Raw genomic sequence first — 17,836 nt, forward strand, 5'->3', positions numbered from 1 at the left:
GCTGTGCGTTAGGTTGCAGATGTGGCTCAGATCCCACATTGCTGTGGCTGTGGTGTAAGGTGGCAGCTGTGGCTCCAATTCAACCCCTAGCCTGGGAACTTCCATATGCTACAGGTGTGGCCCTAAAAAATGATAATAGATATATAAGTATATTTGTAATAATTATAAAATAATACATTTATGTTTTATTTATTACTTCATTTATAATTTATTATTCTTTATTAATAAATTAATTAAATTCATTTATTTTATAATAAATGTTAAGTTAAATTTATATATTTTATTATATTTATTTGTATTTTTATTATATGTTATACTACTAATATATTATTTTAAGCTATATATTATATTATTAATGTTAAAATATTTGTATCTTTTTAAAAAACGGGGCTCCAATTAATTCTCTTTATTTTTGTAGAGAAAATAGTGGTGGCACAATACTGTAAATCAAGTATAATTTTTAAAAAAGCAAAAAAAGGGAGTTCTCTTGTGGCACAGCAGGTTAAGGATCAGCAGTGTCCCTGTAGTGGCTCAGGTTGCTGCTGTGGTGAAGGTTTGATACCTGGCCTGGGAACTTCCACATGCCATAGATGTGGGTTAAAAAAAAAAAAAGAAAAGTAAGAAAAAGAAAATAGTGGGACTTGTAAAAGTAAATTTGAGGGATGTTTCAAATGCTTCAACTATTTCTAATTCACTATCTGTTGACTACAGTTCTGAAATATTTAGGGACCGAAAATGGATTAGCAGGACAGTTGCACTAAATCAGTGAGGATGAAACTCTAGGTCACAGGATTTTCTTTCTGCATATGTCTGTCTCACCTACTAAATTAAGACTCTCTGATGGACACAGACCATACCTTTTTCATATTTACATTCCTAATAAAAAGCTGAATGGCTATGCATAACAGGTACTACACAAAATGCTGAACGAAAGCAATCAAGTCAAAAGCCCCAAAGTAAATAACTAAAAAAATAATTTTTAAATACTAGGCGGCAATCATAAATCACTAAGGACAATGAGAAAATAGGAAAATATATGTCAATCATGAATTCTCCTAGTACCAGAGAGAGGCCTGAAGTTTAAATTAACAGGAATAATCTCAAATTCCTAGTCTGCAAAGAGACAGAGAGGACAGGGAGGATGGAGAGCAAGCTAATTTCAACATCTGAGAAAGGCCAGCGGACACCATGGATTTACCTATGACGATATTGCCAACCAAAGCACTAAAATTTCTTCCTGTTTGCTCAGTAGGGTAGTATTTTATCTTATACAGATAAGATGTTGAGAGCAATTGGGTATTATTTTGATTAATGAGAGCTCTTTTTGTAATAGGTTAGTGTCCTTTTCCCAAACCCCGCCGCCCCCCACCTGCAAATACACAAACGCTCAACAAGAGCAAAAGGAAAAAAGAGACTATCAGCACGCAGAATATTTGCAGATTTGACTGGAATAAGTCAAAGGCAGCTGATCACAGCCAACTCCTGCTCCGTTCTACCCACCAAACCTGGGTCCTGGGGACTGACTACTCCGAATAAACCTACTAGTTTCTCTGATTTAACGAAATGGCACATAAGCAAAGGAATTTACAGAAAAATTACCTCTTGAACTTCATCATCTTCCTCATTAGTATTCTTCTGCCTGCTTTCTCTGAAACGACGTACCTGGATTACAATGAGTAAATCACAAACGTGTTAGAAACGTGTCTGCTGTGTAAATACACACCTGATTAACAGATGCTTTCCATTATAACATCGGTCTTGGAAATTCAAGTACCGTTTCATTCCACAAAAGGTTAAAGTCATATATTCCCAGGGACTTATATTAAAATTTCAGAAATGTACTCTAAAAAAAATGGCCCCAAGCAAAGCCATATCACCTGCTGCCAAAATATTCCACGTCACTGAAAAACAGTCTGTCAGACTGCAGAGGGAAAAACTCTAATGTGCTATGGGTATTATATGTCAGTAAAATAGTTTTAAAAATCTCCCTTTTAGGAGGTTTAAATTATTTATCACATTGCTCAAATCATTCTTGGGCACCGGGCTGCAAGTCATCCAGGAGACTCTCTGAAATGGTACCGAGTGGGTGGGCCTTGAAGATCCATTCAGTCAACAGTCAACTACCAAATATTTGCTGTTTGCCAATCCTGGGCATTGTAACATGAAGATACAAGCTTCATTTTTACTTCATTTTTACAGAACTACATTTTCCTACTCATAAAGCTCTTACAGTTATGTAGCTAGAGATAAGCTCCTTTTTTGTGTGTGTGTCTTTTTGCCATTTCTTGGGCCACTCCCGTGGCATATGGAGGTTCCCAGGCTAGGGGTCTAATCGGAGCTGTAGCCACCAGCCTACACCAGAGCCACAGCAACGTGGGATCTGAGCCGTGTCTGCAACCTACACCACAGCTCACGGCAACGCCAGATCCTTAACCCACTGAGCAAGACCAGGGATCGAACCTGCAACCTCATGGTTCCTAGTTGGGTTTGTTAACCACTGCACCACGATAGGAACTCCAGCTCCTTTTTAAAATAATTTATTCAGCACATATCACACACACACACACACACACACACACACACACACACACACACAGACTCTCAAAAGTCATGATGACATCACTCCACGTAGGGATGATTCCGTTTTTGGTGGAGATTTTCTTGGGCAGAGAAGTCTTTTTATTTATTTATTTTTTAAGCAGCTTAGGTTCACAGCAAAATTGAAAGGAAGGTACAGAGATTTCCCATATCCTTCTGTCCCTCACAGGAGTGTGCATAGCCTCCCCCGTTAATATCAATATCCACCCCCGCCCCAGAACTGGCACATCTGTTATAACTGATGAACCCACACTGATACTCCATCCTCCACATCACCCAAACGCCACAGTTTACCTTAAGGTTCACTTGTGGTATTGGAGAGTCTATGAGTTTTGACAAATATATAGTGGCATGTATCCAACATTATAATTTCAGAGAGTAAATGTCACTGTCCTAAAAAAATCCCCCTATGAATCTACCTATTCATCTCCTCACCCCATCCCTGCCCAACTCCTAAAACCACTATCTTTTTACTGTCTACAGTTTTGCCTTTTCCAGAATGTTAAACAGTCAGAATCATACATGACATTTTTTTCAAACTGACTTCTTTCACTTAGTAATATGCATTTAAGGTTCTTTCATGTCTTTTAATGGCCTGATAGCTCATTTCTTTTGAGCACAGAATAATATTCCCTTGTCTGGATGTTTCACACTTTTCTTCACCTATTGAAGATATCCTGGCTACTTCCAAGTTTTGGCAGTTATGAATAGAGCTGTTATAAACATCATGTGCAGGTTTTTGTTTAGACTTAAGTTTTCAACTCCTTTGGACATATAAGATAATGCTGAAAGAGTATGTTTCCTTTTATAAGAAACTGCCAAACGGTCTCCCAAAGTGGCTACACCACTCTGCATTCCCATCAGCAGTATAAGAATTCCCTTTGTGCCCCATCCTCACCAGCATTTGGTGTGGTCAGTGTTCTGGAATGTTGTCATTCTCACAGGTGTGTGGTGGCATATTTCATTGTTTTAATTTGCATTTCCCTAATGACATGTGGTAAGGAGCATCTTTTAATACACTTACTTGCTAACTGCTTATCTTCCTTGGTGAGGTGTCTGTTAAGGTCTTTGCCCATTTTTAAATTGGATTTTTAATTTTTTATACTGCTTAGTTTTAAAAGTGCTTTGTATTATTTTGGATAACAGCCCATCAGATGCATCTTTTTTTTCAAGTTTTACTGAAGTATAGTTCATTTACAATGTTGTGATAATCTCTGCTGTACAACAAAGTTATACATATATGCACACATCCCCCGTCTGTGACTTATCTTCTCGTTCTCTTTATGCTACACAAAATTTTCATTAATTATTTAATTACCAAATTAATTAATTATTTAATTACCAAAATTATTTAATTACCAGCTTATCAATTATTTATTTCATCAATTTGTTTTATGGCCACACCCATAGCATATGGAAGTTCCTGGGCCAGGGACTGAATCTGAGCCACAGCTACAACCTATGTCACAACTGATGCAATGCTTGATCCTTTAACGTACTGTGCCAGGCCAGGGATTGAACCCGTGTCTCCACAGCAACCTACTGCAGTTGGATTCTTAACCCACTGTGCCACAGTGGGAACTTCTCATGAATTTTTAAAAACTGAAGGTATACATGCATACATACATACATACATATATATATATATATGTATATGTTCTTTTTCAGATTCAGGTATTACAAGATATTGAATATAGTTCCCTGTGCCATACAGTTGGTCTTTGTTGTTTAATCTATTTTATACATAGTAGTGTGTTTATGTTAAATCCCAAATTCCTAATTTATTCCTCTTCCCCTCTTTCCTCTTTGGTAGCTATAAGTTGGCTTTCTATGTCTGTGAGCCTACTTCTACTTTGTAAACATCTTCATTTGTATTGTTTTTAAGATTTCGCATGTAAGTGATGTCTTCCTCTCACTTCACTTAGTATAATAATCTCTAAGTGTGACTTAATTCACTTAGAAGGATAATCTTTAGGTCTATCCATGTTGTTGCAAAAGGCATGATTCCATTCTTTTTATGGCTGAGTAATATTCCATTGGATATAAATATATATATTTACACCACACCTTTATCCATTCATCTGTTGATGGACATTTAGATTGTTTCCATGTCTTGGCTACTGTGAATAGTGTTATGAACACTGGGGTACATGTATCTTTCCGCATTAGAGTTGTCCTGTTTTCCATGAACTGTGCTTTTGACTCTTCCCACTCAACACTGAAAGCCATCACCATACACAAGGTCATCTATTTTTCTCCTATGTTATCTCCCAGGAGCTTTACAGTTTCGCATTTTGACATTCAGGGGAGATGGTCATGTTTTATTTATGGCACTTATCTGAGAGATCCACCCACTAAAAATTTATGAACCTAAAATATCCAGAGTCACAGAGTGACTGGTTTTATTTTTTTGTAACAATGACTTAAAAATATGGAACGCTTCACGAATTTGTGTGTCATCCTTGTGCAGGGGCCATGCTAATCTTCTCTGTATAGTTTCAATTTTAGTACATGTGCCGCCAAAGCGAGCACAAGTGAGTGGTTTTAGAGTATGCATTTGACTGCCTTCCCTGTGAAAGTACTTGGTATTGAATATTACTGGTTGTACATTAGTTGACACCATAAGACTTTGAAAGGACCATGTTAAATAACTAAAATCACAAAAAATAAAAGCCAAGGGGAATGAGTTTTAAAAATAATGTTGTTTACAGAGTTCCCATTGTGGCTCAGCAGGTTAACCTGACAGAGTCTCTATGAGGATGTGGGTTTGATCCCTGGCCTCGCTCAGTGAGTTAAGGATCCAATGTTGCCACAAGGTGCGGCATAGGTTGCAGATGCGGCTGAAATCTGGTGCTGCTGTGGCTGCTGCATGGGCTTCAGCTGCAGTTACAATCTGACCCCTAGCCTGGGAACTTCCATATGCCATATGCCACAGGTGTGGCCGTAAAAAGAATAAAAAATATTGCTTTATTCTCCAGCTCAGAGGGAATTTAGAAAATTAGGAAATGATCCCTATAATCTCACTACCTGAACATAAGCACTGATAATGTATGGAATATTTTCTTTCATTCTTTGCACAGACACACACACACATAAAATAAAACTAATAGGGGTCACATTGCGTGTAGTTTTACATCTTTGGAATTCTCTTCCCACTCAACACTGAAAATACTTTTCCACGGTCCTCAAAAGAGTACATTTTAAGAGCTGCATAGTATTCTAGAGTATGCATGGGCCAACATTTATCTTACAAAACACTTCCAACTTTTCCCCACTGCAGCTAACACAGAGACAAATTACTCCACATACAAATGTTTCATTACTGTCTTAGGAAAATTCCCCAGGGCTGACTTAAAGAGAAAATTCAGCCTCTTGAGGTACAGTGCCAAAACACTTTCAGAGCTGCTCTTCAAATTCAATATCCCTGCTAGCAGGGTGCTAAATATCTTTCTCAAATTGTTACCACATTGAGAAATAAAAAATACATTTAATTCTAGTTTCTCTCATTATCCTAAGTTAAATACCACTTTCATAGGCTTATTAGCTATTTATATTTCTTTTGTGAACCACCTATTAAGGTCCTCAGTTCATTATTCTACTGAAATGTTTAGTATTCTTAGGATTCATAAGAGCCCTTTATATTAAGACTATTAACCTTTTATTCTGCCCATATATGAATATTTTCTTCACAGCAATACCTTATAATTTTGTTTCCTGACAACTTGACATGCAAATATTTAAAAATTTGGTGTAGTCAAATCTAAAGAGCTTTTCTTCTTTTCTTACGCTTAAAGAAACTGCATTTTCTAGTTGAAATTCAAAATCTCAAACAAAACTTACTAAAAAATTGAAATAAGCAGAAATTTCCCCCTACAAGGTTCATTTTAAGCATATTCATGATGATCTTCAAGAGAAGACACTACCTATGGGGAACAAAACGATCATTTTTTTAAGATATTTATTTTTTTTATTATAGTTGATTTACAATGTTCTGTTAATTTCTGTGGTACAGCAAACTGATACACACACACACATACACACACACACATACACACATTCTTTTTCTCACATTACCCTCTATTGTGTTTTTTTGCTTTTGTCTTTTGTCAGGACCTCACCTGTGGCATGTGGAGGTTCCCAGGCTAGGGGTCTAATCGGAGCTGTAGCTGGAGGGTTCCAGGCTAGGGGTCTAATCGGAGCTGTAGCCACCGCATGTCTGCAACCTACACCACAGCTCATGGCAATGCTGGATCTTTAACCCACTGAGTGAGGCCAGGGATCGAACCAGCAACCTCATGGTTCCTAGTTGGATTCCTTTCCCCTGCATCACAAAGGGAACTCCTATCCTCTATCATGTTTCATCACAAGTGACTAAAGTGACTACATATAGTTCCCTGTGCTATACAGAAGGATCTCATTGCTTATCCACTCCAAATGCAATAGTTTGCATCTACTAATCCCAAACTCCCAGTCCATCAAAACTAATGTTTACTGGACTTCCTGTCGTGGCACAGCAGAAACAAATCTGACTAGGAACCATGAGGTTGCAGGTTCGATCCCTGGCCTCGATCGGTGGGTTAAGGATCCAGTGTTGCCGAGGTGTAGGTCGCAGATGCGGCTCAGATCTGGCATTCCTATGGCTCTGGTGTAGGCCGGCAGCTATAGTTCCGATTAGACCGCTAGCCTGGGTGCATATGCCACGGGTGCAGCCCTAAAAAGCAAAAACAAAACAAAAAAAAAAACAAAAAAAACCCAACTAATGTTTATTGGGTATCAACCATATTTAATCCTCCATTATAGAAGATTAGACATTTTATAATTGAATACTCATTTTACAATGTCAATTTTATAAATAGAGAAACTAAACAAATCAGAGTAGTTAATTAGCAATTTATGAAAAAAAAAAAAAACAAACCTCAGAGCTACTCTTAAAGAGAGACTGTGTAACTATTAGATTTTCCACCCCAAGTTAGTCACTCACCTCTTCATCGATTTTATCTTCTAGGGCATCAATATGACGTTCCTTAAGAAATCGCTGTGTTTTTTCCAACTGATATTTCACTAATTCCTGTATGGCATCTTTTTCTTCCTTGTCTACAAATTCTTGTACTGCTTTACCCATTCCCCTTTCTGTTAGAAGTGAGAGCTGCACATTCTGTAAGAGACACATACATAAACTGCATGCAAGAAACAGTATTCTTTACCAAGGAATTCTGTACGAGCAAGGAAAGTTACAAAATAATGTTGCCAGGGAAAAAGACAAAAACTTCACCTGGTTATTGGAGGGAAAACAAAGCGAAGCAAAACAAAACAGTGGACAGTTAAGTAAGCCTGCTGACAAATATTCAGGGCCAGGAAAGCAAAGTAAAAACTAGAAATAGGAGTAGAGTTACAAGACTGAAAATGCAGAGGCCTCAGTGGCTGGGCGTGTGTTTGGAAATGGCAGTGAAGGACTAAAAGACTAACTCAGAATAACGGTGGGAGGCAGAATTAGGGCCCCCTAAAGATGTCCCCATCCTCATCTCTGGGACCTGACTGTGTTACACGGCCCAGGAGAATTAAGGTGATAGACGGAATTAACCTTGCTCATCAGCTGGCTAGAAAATTGGGAGATTGTCAGGGACTATAATCCAGGTAGGCCCCGTGTAATCACAAGCATCCTAGAAAATAGAAGAGGGGAGAGAGAAGAAGGGAGTCAGAGAGAAACACCTGGGGAAAGACAGCCAGACAGATACAACGCTGCTTGCTTTGAAGACAGAAGGGGACCTTGAGCCAAGAAACCTGAGCATCTCCAGAAGCAGGAAAAGATAAGGAAATGGATTCTCCCCTAGAGCCCCGCCAATAGCTCAATTTCAGTCCAGGGAGACTAGTGTCAGATTTCTGACCTACAAACTCTAAGGCAATAAATCTGCGTTGTTTTAAAGCACTAAATAAGCTTATGGAAACTTGTTTCAGTAGTGTAGGAAGCTAATACAAACAGAGGGTCTCCAAGCGGCACATACACATGACAGTAAGCGAAGCTTCACCATCCAAGGAGCTATATTAACAAAGTAATTCTGAAATTACATCCAGATGCAAGAAAATTAAATCCTGAATTCAGACTTAGAGATTAAAGAGGATAACAGCATCAACAAGGATAGATAAGATAGTAACAATATTAATAACTAACGTTGATTAAACACTTACTTTGCATGATGTGTAATAATATAAAGGAATGTAATTATCACCCTACTTCATGGAAACATTTTGAGGATTCCTTTTGTTTAAACTATCAAATCCAAAATGAAAATCTGTTATTACAGAGCAGCCATTATTCAAATTGGGAACTGTAATGAAGAAATTACCTTCTCAGCAGTTTGAAAATATTGCTTGACAAGGTCTTCTACCCTGAGAGTTGTTCCTTCTGAAGGTTTTGGGATGAACTTCCCTAGGTTGATCTCTTCTCCTAGAAAAAAAGAAGTCCATGAAAAAAAAAAAAAATCAGCAGCTTCTACTTTAATGTTAAAGGGTCCAAACCCCTTGCAAGTTGCTGTAAATGAAGGAACTCGGGCCAAACTTTATCAACTGTCAGCGTGCTCAACGTAGTAAATTTTGAGGCAAAAACATGGCATTTTTGCTAATATTGAGAGGCGTTTCCCCAAAGTCTGTATTTCTTTTCCTAATCTCCAAGGAGTATGCCTCTCAGAGCTGGTCTTGCTGGGTGGTCCCCAGACCTCTGAGAGCCCCCCTTACCAGTTCGGGGAGCTCAAGGTCAAAAGTGCTTTCACAACAATACTGCGAGGTGAGGTACCTTTTCCACTGTGTTGACATTTGCACTGATGATCCAAAAGCAATCGCGACTAAACTACCCCTGCCTTGAGATGGGTCAAGGCAGTGGCTCTGAGCTCTACAAACAGTCATCATCACCTTGTACTCACAGCTCAAAACAAAGCCAGTTTCACTTGAGAATGTCCTTGATGAAACAGTAAAAAGTACTAATTTAATTAACTTGGCTTTTAAGCACACTTTTTATTCTGTGACAAATGGGAAGTATACTTAAAGCAACTTTGCTGCATTCCTAAGCAGAAGCGTTGTCTCAAGAAAACAGCAGATAAAGAATAAAAAGAGTTACTGGGTAAGACATCCAAAAGCATAGGGGCCAGTATGTGCTCTGCTCATAACCTTTGTCAGGGAAATGAACGCTATCTAGCAGGTGTGCAATCCGGTATGGAAAATACAAGGACAAAAATGATAGGATGCTGCCCATAAGAACAAATGATGACTGGGAGTTCCAGTCGTGGCTCAGCTGAAACAAATCCGACTAGCATCCCTAAGGATGCAGGTTCAATCTCTGGCCTAGCTCAGTGGGTTAAGGATCTGGCGTTGCCATAAGCTGTGATGTAGGCTGACAGCTGCAGCTCTGATTTGACCCCTAGCCTGGGAACCTCCATATGCCACGGGTGCAGCCATAAAAAGACAAAAAAAAAAAAAAAGAACAAATGATGACAATACAAGGTGTTTAGTGCTACAACAGAGGTAAGAACAGAAAATATGACACAGAAGAAATAAATGATTTCTTCTCAAAATAATGTGAAAATAATGTGCAGATAGCAAACACAGTGGCCATCTGACTCAGGACTTTTAAACAATCTCTAGAGTGTGTGTGTAGTTACTTGGTAGCATGTTTAAAAAATCTATGTCTGCAGAGAAAGCTTCCCATTTCTTTATTGCCAGACTCAGGTTTAGACACCTGCTACCTAAGAGATCTAATTATTCCAACTATCAGTTTATTTGTCTAAGATATTAGAAAGAATCATACTAAAACATTTTCAATTATTTTATACTTTTATTAGAGATTGATTTATGTAAAGCCTACAAAAGTATTTTTATTTATTTTTTTTTTTTTTGGCTGTATGCATGGCATGTAGAAGTTCCTGGGACAGGGCTGAACTCATGCCACAGCAGTGACAACACCAAATACTTAACTTGCTGTGTAACCAGGGAACTCCTAAAGGCAATTTTTAATTTGTAAAAGTAACTAGCTTACCCATGTTTTCCTTTTGCTCTTTATGCCTGAAGAAATGGATAATATCTTTTGGATTAGCTACTCGATCCACAAATTTTTGGCTAAAGCGAAGAACACTGAAAGGTTCAAAACCTCCACTATAGTCCACCTGGAAATAAGAATACAGATGACCAATTTCAGTATTTATATGTATGTGTAATATTTAAGTTAATATGTTAAATGTTCCACAATTAAGTTTAAAGATCATGATAATATACCATTTATTCTACTGAGAAGATAAAGTTTCAAAGATTTATGCTTATGCAAAAAATTATTTGATGCAATCAAGATGCGGTTAAAAATTCCTCCAGCGTCAGAATGAGCCCATCCTCCCATGATACGCTAACAGTCTAGGTACCAGGAACATTATCTGAAAAGGTGAAATTTCTAAACCAACTTTTAAGTTTCTAAAACAGAAGGAGAAGTTCCCACAGTAGCACAATGGCATTGGAGGCATCTTGGGAATGCTGGGACATAGGTTCAATCCCCAGCCTGGCACAGTGGGTTAAGGATCCAGGGTTGCCACAGCTGTGGCTTAGGTTCAGCTTCATCTAAGATCTGTTCCCTGGCCCAGGAGCTCCACAGGCTGGCGGCAGCCAAAAAAGAAAAAATAGCTAACTAACTAACTAACTAGCTAAAACAGAAAGATATTCTCCACCGAAATAAAATGCTGGCCCTAAAGGCATTTGTTAACTGTCTGCTATGCTTTCACACGAGACCAAATCAAATGCTAGGAAAATCCATGTAGGAAAAGAACCAAGTCTGTGAGCTTTGAGAAGTGATTGGTATTTGCATGGGATTGGTGCCCAAATCCCTGAGACCAACTTCTGCAGATGTCCAAGTTCCTTACGTAAAACGCATAACAGAGCCAGCCCTCCATATCTGCAGGTGCAGGCCTATAGATACAGTGGCCAACGGTTTCTGGGCCAACCATTTCTTTTTTTTTTTTTTTTGCTTTTTTTGCTTTTGTTTTTTAAGGGTCACACCTGTGGCATATAAAAGTTCCAGGGCTAGGGGTCCGATCGGAGCTGTAGCTGCACACAGCCATAGCAACGCCAGATCCAAGCCATGCCGGCAACCTATACCACAGCTCACGGCAACATCGGAGCCTTAACCCACTGAGTCAGGCCAGGGATCGAACCCGCGTCCTCACGGATCCTAGTCGGGTTCATAACCCGCTGAACCACAACAGGAACTCCCCAACTGTTCCTATTTCAAGCTAACAGTGCTCTCAAGGCAGCCTCTGTCTGAAGGAGTACGGAGTGGTCCCAAGCCCTTCACAAAGAAGAACGTGACATTGCTTTCAAGAGATGTGACCATTTCCCTAAACAAGCTGTTCTCAAAGCAGCCTCTGGGAATGAGCACTGCACCACATCACCACCCTATTCAGACAGCTGCTAACCTCCACCCCACTCACACGCTTCAGCACACTGAGCACTAGTGAGATTTCTGTTCGCACATCTGCTACCTGTTTATTACATCTCCCCTATAAGCCTCATCTATTTTACCATCAGTGTATCCTCTGCTCGCAGAAAAAAAAAGATACTCAACAGATATTCATTCACTGAATTAATGAATCAATGAGGGTCCTCTAGTCAATACAATGTACTTTTTGAATATTATTTACATGAAAATATTTGTTCTTTTGTTTCACCAATGAATGAATAACTTATTGTGTTTAGGAAAAAGAATGTCAACTTTCTATCGAAGTCTATTTGGTTCCAATGGTATCAGGTAGACACAGATGAGAAACATGGAATCTTCTGCCCTGATAAAGGGAACTATGTGGTTCCCCCATAACAACCATGTTTGTATTACCCAGAACATTCTACAGCTGCTGTGTTCTGAAACAGAAAATGTCAAATGCTCGGGCTATTGGGTCTCCTCCAAACTCTTCAGATATTTTTAACAACTGCATTCCAGCCAAGCTTTACTTATAATTTTCTCTTCCTAAGAGTCACAAAACTCATTCACTAACAATGAGTGGGTGCTCTGCTCCAGGCCAGGGGAGCAACCACAGATGAAACAGCATCTTGGATGTAAAGAAACTCACAAGCTGACTGGGATGATAAACCATGTAAATGAGTAACTGCAAACAAAATGTGACTGGGGCTGAAAGAGCTGTGTACAAAATAGACTGAAGACACGAAGGAAGAAGCATCAACTCTGAGGGGAGGGCAAGAAAGGCTTCTTTTACCCAAATAGACAGTTCTCCAAAGGAGACATACAGATGGTCAGCAGGCACATGAAAAAATGTTCAACATCACTTATCATTAGAGAAATGCAAATCGAAGCTACAGTGAGGTACCATTTCACACCAGTCAGAATGGCCATCATTAATAAATCTACAAATAACAAATGCTGGAGAGAGTGTGGAGAAAAGGGAACCCTTGTACCCTGTTGGTGGGAATGTAAAATGGTACAACCACGACAAAAAACGGTATGGAGGTTCCTCAAAAAATTAATTACAGAACTATCATGTGATCTAGCAATCCCACACCTGGGCATATATCTGGACAAAACTATCACTCAAAAAGATTCATGCACCGTTACGTTCATTGCAGCACTACTCACAATACCCAAGACATGGAAACAACCTCAATGTCCACGGACAAATGAATAGATTAAGAAGATGTGGTACATATATACATACAATGGAATACTACTCAGCCATTAAAAAAGAACAAAACAATGCCATTTGCAGCAACATGGATGCATCCAGAGATTCTCATACTAAGTGAAGTAAGTCAGAAAGAGAAGGACAAACACCATCTGATATCACTTATACCTGGAATCTAAAATGTGCACCAATGAACTTACCTACAGAACAGAAACAAACTCACAGACAGAGAGAACAGATCTGTGGTTGCCAAGGGGGAAGGGGGAGGGAGTGGGAGGGCCTGAGATTTTGGGGTTAGTAGATATAAACTATTACGCTTAGAATGGATAAGTAATGAGGTCCTACTGTACAGTGCAGGGAACTATATCCAATCTCCTGCGATAGAACATGATGGAAGATAGTGTGAGAAAAAGGATGTGCATATATATGTGTGTGTGTGTGTGTGTGTATATATATATATATATATGTATATATGAATGTATGTATGACTGGTTTGCTTTGATGTACAGCAGAAATTGACACAACACTGTAAATCAACTACACTTTAATTAAAAAAAAATTTTTTAAAACAAGAACGGCTTCCTTTGAAGAGCGGACGCTTTAAGTAGGTGTTCAAGGAGGAGAAGTACATTCCAGGGAGCAGGATCAGTGTGAACAAAAGAGTGAAATAAACTCCACTGGGCCCAGGGAACAGCAACGTTTAGTCTAATATAACTGGTGTTTAGGAGGGGTTAGCAGAAAATGGGGTAGAAGCAAAGACATGGGTTTGAACCATGTCATGTAAAGCCACTGAACGCCACCAAGAGTTTAGACTTGTTCCTGTCTGTGCAAGGTGAGATTGTTATGTTGTTTTCAGCAGTAAAGGCATGCAAGATTGGATCTTACAAAGATGATTTTGGCATTAACGTGGCGAGGCTAAAAGTGGGGGAAGAAGGAAACTGAAGGCCGAGTCAGGGAGGCAGCTGCAGCTACAGACCAGGTAAGAGATAATCAGGGTGCAGCTACAGCAACAACAAGGGGACCGGGGCGGGGGGGGAGGGTTACCTAATTCATTTAGCTCTTGTAAATCTATGAAGGACAAACCAAGGGACAAGAGATCCAGTGGCTCAAGGTCATATAGCTAATGGCAAAGCCAGACTGAATCCCAGGCAGTGCGGCCTTAGACTGTACTCACTGTCTCACACTCCATATCCCAGGGCCTCTCTAACTGTAACGAGCATATAACTCTCTTGAGAATCTTGTTGAAATGCAATTCAGTGGGTTTGATGTGGGGTCTAAGATTCTGCCTTTTTAAGAATCTCCCAGGTGATACCAATGCTGCTGGTTGGAGGCCCGCACCCCTTGTGCTCCAGGCTTTAGAAGGACTCTTGGACCTCAGCAAGGAGATTTAAGCTGGAGGTAAAAATTTGGAAGTTGTCATTCTACAGGTGGTTAATAAAGCCATATGCCCTGACTAAAAAGAAGACAATGAGATGGGAGGGGACAAATGTAACTTGTAGAAGAGAATGCCTAAGAGTGATGCAACATGATGAAACAAATCTATTGGATTTGACAATTGAAGGTCATTTTTCCACCTGAGATGGTGGCTCAGAGAGCCACGATTATGGTGAATTGAGGAAGAGAATGTTTGATGAGCAGTATATAGGCTATGCATTCTAAAGAGTTCGGAAGAAAATTAGAAAGGGTAGGAGCTAAGAGCAAGGCACAGGGACCCAAAAAAAAAAAAAAAAAAGGCTGCTGTTATCTGTTTGTATATATCATGGTGGAAAAGTTAAGCAGGTTTAGAGGCACAGTAAACACCTAAAAATTTCTTGGAATTTTTTAATTCTAATAGGTTTTAAGCACTTGCTATGTCAGGAACTATTCTGAGATCTTTGGCTATATTAGTTAGCAAGATTCACAAAGCCCCATGCTTCCGTAGAGCTGAAAGTTTTGTAGCTAAGGACAAACAATAATCAAAATAAATAAATTGTATATAGCTGTTTAGGAGGATGGGTTGTGAGAAAAAAAAAAAAAGAAAAGAAAAAGAAAAGGGGGAGTTCCTGTCGTGGCTCAGTGGTAAGGAACCCGACTAGCATCCATAAGGACTCAAGTTCAATCCCTGGCCCTGCTCAGTGGGTTAAGGCTCCCGCATTGCCACGAAATGTGGTGTAGGTCGCAGACGCAGCTTGGATCCCGAGTTGCTGTGGCTGTGGCGTAGGCCAGCAGCTGTGGCTCTGATTCAACCCCTAGCCTGGGAATTTCCATATGCCATGGTGTGCCCTAAAAAGACAAAGAGAGAGAGAGAGAAGAGTAAGTGAAATCAGGAGTGTTGGAGAGAGGGCCTGGGGCACTGTGATCTTAATTAGGCTGGGGCTCGCTGAGGTGACATCAAAGCAGAGCTGCAGGAGGTGAGAGTGTGTCTGATCCAGTGGAGGGACTGCAAGGAGGCCTGCAGGGGAGGGAGTAGTAAACAGTGAAGTCAGACAGCTCAGCCAGCCTATCAAATACAACAGACTATATAGAAAAAGACAAAGAAAAAAAAATCTAACTTATCAGAATGAAACTATGATTAAATCAAATCCCAACAGCTTTATCACTGTTCTTTTTTTGTGTGTGTGGCCCCACCTGCGGAAGTTCCTGGGCCAGGGACTGAAGGTGAGCCACTTAGTGACAACGCTGGGTCCTTAACCCGCTGAACAAGGGAACTTTTCTCTTTCCTACTTTTCAAAAAAAAAAAAAAAAAAAAAACACGTACACTGTACAGTACTATCCTCTGAAAATCAATAAAGCTGAACTGATCTAAACAGGACTTACTCGCAGTCGTATGAGAGGCTTCTCTGGCTGTCGAGAATTTCCTAGACGTTCCCGTTCTGCATTTTCAAGGATTTCTTCAATCTCAAAATAAAGGAAAAATATCATGATAACTAGGGGGAAGGGTTCTACTGGCCAGCATCAGAAGCAGGGATCAGAGGTTTGTAAAGCCCCTACCGTGCACAGAACAGGCTCCCACAGCAAAGCATAACCCAGTCTAAAATGTCCATTGTGCCAAAGTTGAGAAATCCTGGGCTTCCTGCCTAGGCTTGGACAATCCATTCATTTTTCATCTCTCTGGCTCCAGAGACTAGGGTTAAGGACAAGTCCATGACCTCAGTCCAGGGAAACTCAATGCTAGGGGTCTATTCGGAACTACTGGGGAAAATGATTCTTCCATCTATAAGGACAATTTAAGTCTGTGGGCCACCACATGAAAATGCCTTCCTTAGAGTGAAGCTTAAAAAAAAACCACCAGAGGGGGTGGCGCAGGACTAGACCCCGAAACAGAGAGAGCGAAACAGCAATGAGCTTCTGGATCTTGAAACCGGCAAACTCTTAAGGTTTTCAGTTACGTGAGTGACATGTTGCTGGTGAAGCTGTGACCCCGGGTGAGTTACATTATCTAAGGTTCAGCTCCTCTCTCTCTAAAATGTGGATGGTAACCTCTACCTACCTCTAGCACTGCTGAGTGGATTAAATGCAAAATGCTGCCAACAGCGCCCAGAATATATAAGAAGTCAATGAATAGCAATGATTATTATTATCATTACCATTATTTTTGTAAGAATAAAATGCAAAGCAGAAGAGACTACAGGATTTGAAATGCGTGTCAGCAATGAAGGTTATTGGGCTGTCAAGTCACACAACATTAATCGCATTCACCCAACCTCACAGGAGCCCTAGAACTTCTGCAGAGGTTCAGGGATGGCAAGCTGCATGGGGAGAGCGATGGGACTTTGCAGTACCTTGGAAGTGACAAGGTGCATAGCAGACACATTTTAAGATTTTTATCTGGGGGTAGCTTTCAGGGCGAAAGGGCTGCCTGATGGAGATTATTGAGAGAGAGAATGTGTTAGCCTCTCTAAATATCCTGCCATTCCCCAATCAAAGCCGGCTTTCATTAATACAAGGAACAAATTATCAAATCAGCATAAAAAGGGAGAAAAGATTATATAAAGGTTTTTGAGAAGGAGGACAGGATCTAAGAGAGGGGCTTAATTAAATAGAGGATCTTCTGTAGATAACATGCCTCCATCTCAAAGACTTTAAAAAAAAAAAAAGATCATTGATACAACGAAACTCATTTACTGAACCACAGTGGTTCCTTATGGGCTTCCAGACAATGTAACAAATACAGTGACTTCCCTCTAATTCTACCCAAGTATTTAATTCAGGGTAAATAACCTCTCAAGTAATCCCATTGACCTTTATCTGCAAGAATTACCTTCTCCAAGCAGAAGCTTTGTATGACTTGGGTCACTTTAGGATTATCTGGGTTAAAAATGTCTGGATGATCAGCCAGGACAACATCCTCCATAAAAAACTGCCGCACCGTGTGAAGAGGAATTTTCTGCATATTCATCTTCCTTCCTTTAATACGCAGCAAGCCCACATGCCTAAAATGGGGGAAGTGAAAGCCTAGTCACACTATAAACCTCCTCAGGAAAATGTGTATATCAAAACAATCACACTTCTAAATTTCTACAACATACTTATAAAAATCATACCCTTAAAAACCGTTTTTAGTAATTGAATGTTCTATCACAAGAAAAAACCTA

General features: G+C 39.8%; 1 protein-coding gene and 1 non-coding gene across 2 annotated transcripts in view; both read right to left on the minus strand.

Annotated features, from left to right (window-relative positions):
• Window positions 1-17,836, minus strand: part of MRE11 (MRE11 homolog, double strand break repair nuclease) — a 60,084-nt gene that overhangs the window by 22,841 nt on the left and 19,407 nt on the right. The window contains exons 9-14 of the mRNA XM_047752128.1: window positions 17,503-17,674; window positions 16,059-16,139; window positions 10,625-10,751; window positions 8,943-9,043; window positions 7,580-7,753; window positions 1,600-1,662 (exon numbers count right to left, since the gene is read on the minus strand). Coding sequence (XP_047608084.1) covers window positions 1,600-1,662; window positions 7,580-7,753; window positions 8,943-9,043; window positions 10,625-10,751; window positions 16,059-16,139; window positions 17,503-17,674 — 718 coding nt within the window. The remainder of the gene's footprint in view (window positions 1-1,599; window positions 1,663-7,579; window positions 7,754-8,942; window positions 9,044-10,624; window positions 10,752-16,058; window positions 16,140-17,502; window positions 17,675-17,836) is intronic.
• Window positions 5,024-5,130, minus strand: LOC125112306 (U6 spliceosomal RNA). Its single transcript, XR_007131100.1, has one exon. It is a non-coding gene; the product is annotated as a U6 spliceosomal RNA (small nuclear RNA).

The sequence above is a fragment of the Phacochoerus africanus genome, chromosome 11, assembly GCF_016906955.1.
Source record: "Phacochoerus africanus isolate WHEZ1 chromosome 11, ROS_Pafr_v1, whole genome shotgun sequence".
In the NCBI taxonomy this organism is placed as follows: Eukaryota; Metazoa; Chordata; class Mammalia; order Artiodactyla; family Suidae; genus Phacochoerus; species Phacochoerus africanus.